This window comes from Nematolebias whitei, chromosome 22 (genome assembly GCF_014905685.2).
Source record: "Nematolebias whitei isolate Nwh7 chromosome 22, NemWhi1, whole genome shotgun sequence".
In the NCBI taxonomy this organism is placed as follows: domain Eukaryota; kingdom Metazoa; phylum Chordata; class Actinopteri; order Cyprinodontiformes; family Rivulidae; genus Nematolebias; species Nematolebias whitei.
The window spans coordinates 1,792,391-1,795,438 of NC_056519.1; the positions used below are offsets into that span (position 1 = coordinate 1,792,391).

General features: G+C 46.2%; 3 protein-coding genes across 3 annotated transcripts in view; 1 reads left to right on the forward strand and 2 right to left on the reverse strand.

Moving 5' to 3' along the window:
• phf21b (PHD finger protein 21B) overlaps nt 1-3,048 on the reverse strand; it is a 97,266-nt gene that overhangs the window by 79,838 nt on the left and 14,380 nt on the right. The gene's annotated exons all lie outside the window — the stretch shown is intronic.
• The window catches only part of nup50 (nucleoporin 50), a 28,926-nt gene that overhangs the window by 16,825 nt on the left and 9,053 nt on the right, over nt 1-3,048 (forward strand). The window lies entirely within an intron of this gene.
• Nucleotides 866-3,048, reverse strand: part of kiaa0930 (KIAA0930 ortholog) — a 5,761-nt gene continuing 3,578 nt past the window's right edge. The window contains exons 4-7 of the mRNA XM_037695853.1: nt 2,517-2,594; nt 2,339-2,440; nt 1,655-1,795; nt 866-1,066 (exon numbers count right to left, since the gene is read on the reverse strand). Coding sequence (XP_037551781.1) covers nt 866-1,066; nt 1,655-1,795; nt 2,339-2,440; nt 2,517-2,594 — 522 coding nt within the window. The remainder of the gene's footprint in view (nt 1,067-1,654; nt 1,796-2,338; nt 2,441-2,516; nt 2,595-3,048) is intronic.

Consider the following 3,048-nt stretch of genomic DNA (forward strand, 5'->3'; position numbering starts at 1 on the left):
TCGGAAGACGATCGTCTTTAAATCGGAAGACGATCGTCTTTAAATAAGAAGACGATCGGCTTTAAATCGGAAGACGATCGTCTTTAAATCGGAAGACGATCGTCTTTAAATAACAAGCCGATCGTCTTTAAATAAGAAGACGATCGTCTTTAAATCGGAAGACGATCGTCTTTAAATCGGAAGACGATCGTCTTTAAATAAGAAGACGATCGGCTTTAAATCGGAAGACGATCGTCTTTAAATCGGAAGACGATCGGCTTTAAATCGGAAGACGATCGGCTTTAAATAAGAAGACGATCGGCTTTAAATAAGAAGACGATCGACTTTAAATCGGAAGACGATCGTCTTTAAATAAGAAGACGATCGTCTTTAAATAAGAAGACGATCGTCTTTAAATAAGAAGACGATCGGCTTTAAATAAGAAGACGATCGTCTTTAAATAAGAAGACGATCGGCTTTAAATAAGAAGACGATCGGCTTTAAATAAGAAGACGATCGGCTTTAAATAAGAAGACGATCGTCTTTAAATCAGAAGACGATCGGATTTAAATCGGAAGACGATCGTCTTTAAATCGTCCAAAACACAAGTGTGAGAGGAAACCAGTAAAAAGTACAATGTTCAGATACAAAGTTACAGCTTTTACTTCATATCGATACGTTCGATATTAATTTAAACCAAAGCTTAAAATCAAAATAAATTCTGACAATTGATCCACTTCAACATCAAATACGTTAAAACATTTGATTAATCTTGTGATTTAATAAACTTTCCCTTGATTTGAACTGGGCCCAGCTGCATGAACTAAATGTGCGCTGCTCTCTGGACGCCGTTCGGTTCCTGCAGGAGGTTCTGGCACCGTCTGCTTTAGACCCTCACCCTCTCGTGCACGGGGGACACCTGGTCCTCCTCGGTGTTGCAGGGCGACGTGTCGCCGGTCGGCACCCTGCTGACGGCCATCTCAGCGTGGCCCTTCCCCTGCGGCCCCTTCATCCTCACAAACTCCATGTTGTTGTACTTGTAGAAGCCGAAGGACATCCGCTGCGCCATCTTCGCGGCGACGCTCACCTGCAGCGCACACAAACATCGGACCGTCGATCTGGGTCAGCCGTCTGCGGCTCAGAGCGCCGCCAGGCTGAGACAGGACTCCAAACATTCAGAAGACTCCTGAAAAACTATAAAAAAAACGAGAACGGCCTCCTGCTAACATGTAGCTAACATGTTGCTAACATGTTCTCAACTTCCATAACTAACTCCAAACATTATCTGACAGGAACGAACAACAAAGATGGCGACAGAAGCAAACTAATAAACAGAATTTAGAATTTGCTAATTTACTGATCACTTTACTAGCAAACTGCTAAAATAGCTATTGGTATATTAGCAAACGGCTAATATAGCTAAGAGCTTACTGTCACTGCTTCAGCTGGTTATTGTTGTTGATTGTGTCTGAATATGATGCTTCCAAACTGCAGGTACACGTTCACCGGTACATGTTTGTTGGCTTTAAGCACACGGAGGCCATATTGGATTTTGAAGTCAGGGCTGGTGAGGCGTCTCGACTTCAGGGCGCTAACTGCTAGCAGGGCTAATAGTGAGCTAACACATGGTTAGCGCGCCGCTAACAGCCTCGGCACGGTGGCTGGCGTCTCTCACCCGGTTGTCGTAAACCTTCTTGAGCGCCTCGTAGCGGATGGAGCCCTGGAAGATGACCCCCTGGAAGGTGTTGCTCTTGTCGCTCGCCACCAGCTCCACACACACCATCTCACCTTCCCCCACCGTCATGTCTCTGAACACCTGAACACACACAGGTCCGAGCGACTGTAACTAAAGTGATGAACTTCATCAGTAGCTTCATCTGAGGCGCTGCAGCTGAGCAGCTGCTCGTGTGGAACAGCAGGTTGTAGAGCAGGAGAGGAGCACGTCCAGCTTCATCAGAGGAGACGTTCAGATTACCATCATCACAGCGATCCAGTCTGTCTGGATTAACTCGCCCGTCTGGATTAACTCGCCCGTCTGGATTAACTCGCCCGTCTGGATTAAGTCGCCCGTCTGTTTGCTCCGCCCAGCAAAGACTTCCTTGTTGGTAAAAAGAGCTTCAGAAGAACGACAGAAGATATTTGTCTGATACACGGTGAGAGAACCTTTATCTTCTGAAGACTGGCGTCTCTTTCTGAACAGATTCATGGAACATTAGTTAGAAAAGTCCCTGAAACTTGTCACAGGTTCATACGCTCGCATTAATTCTGTTTCCTGTCTGCGCAGGAAGTCGTCAACAGCTGAAATAAATAAAACTGTCCACAGACCTGAAGAGGCCTCTGGGGTCAGACTAAGGTCTACCTCCTCAAAGTTGTCGATCATGAAGAAGATGTTGGGGTAGCTCATCTTGGACTCCTCTCCTTTGCTGTCCATGGCGTGTTTACTGGGAGACGCAAACACCTCCTGCAAGAGGAGGACGAAGGACACGGTGGACACACGAAGACAAACAGCTGAGAGGACGGCGGGCCTGCGTTCCTACCTGACACTTCTTCTTGTGGATGTGAATGTCTCCGGCGTCTGAGCGCGTGCACACAGCGCACGTGACCACGTAGTCCAGCTGGAGGACAGCAGATCTGAGGTCAGGGAGGGGCCGCTGAAGACAACATTAAACTCACAGCCGGACGTCCAACCAGGAGACAACGTCAAACTAAACGCAAACAGCCGAATGTGCCAACTAAACCCAAACAGCCGAATGTGTCAACTAAACCCAAACAGCCGAATGTGTCAACTAAACCCAAACAAAACAGCCGAATGTATCAACTAAACCCAAATAAAAACAGCCGAATGTATCAACTAAACGCAAACAGCCGAATGTGCCAACTAAACCCAAATAAAAACAGCCGAATGTGCCAACTAAACCCAAACAAAACAGCCGAATGTATCAACTAAACCCGAATGAAAAACAGCCGAATGTATCAACTAAACCCAAACAAAACAGCCGAATGTGCCAACTAAACCCAAATAAAAACAGCCGAATGTATCAACTAAACCCGAATGAAAAACAGCCGAAT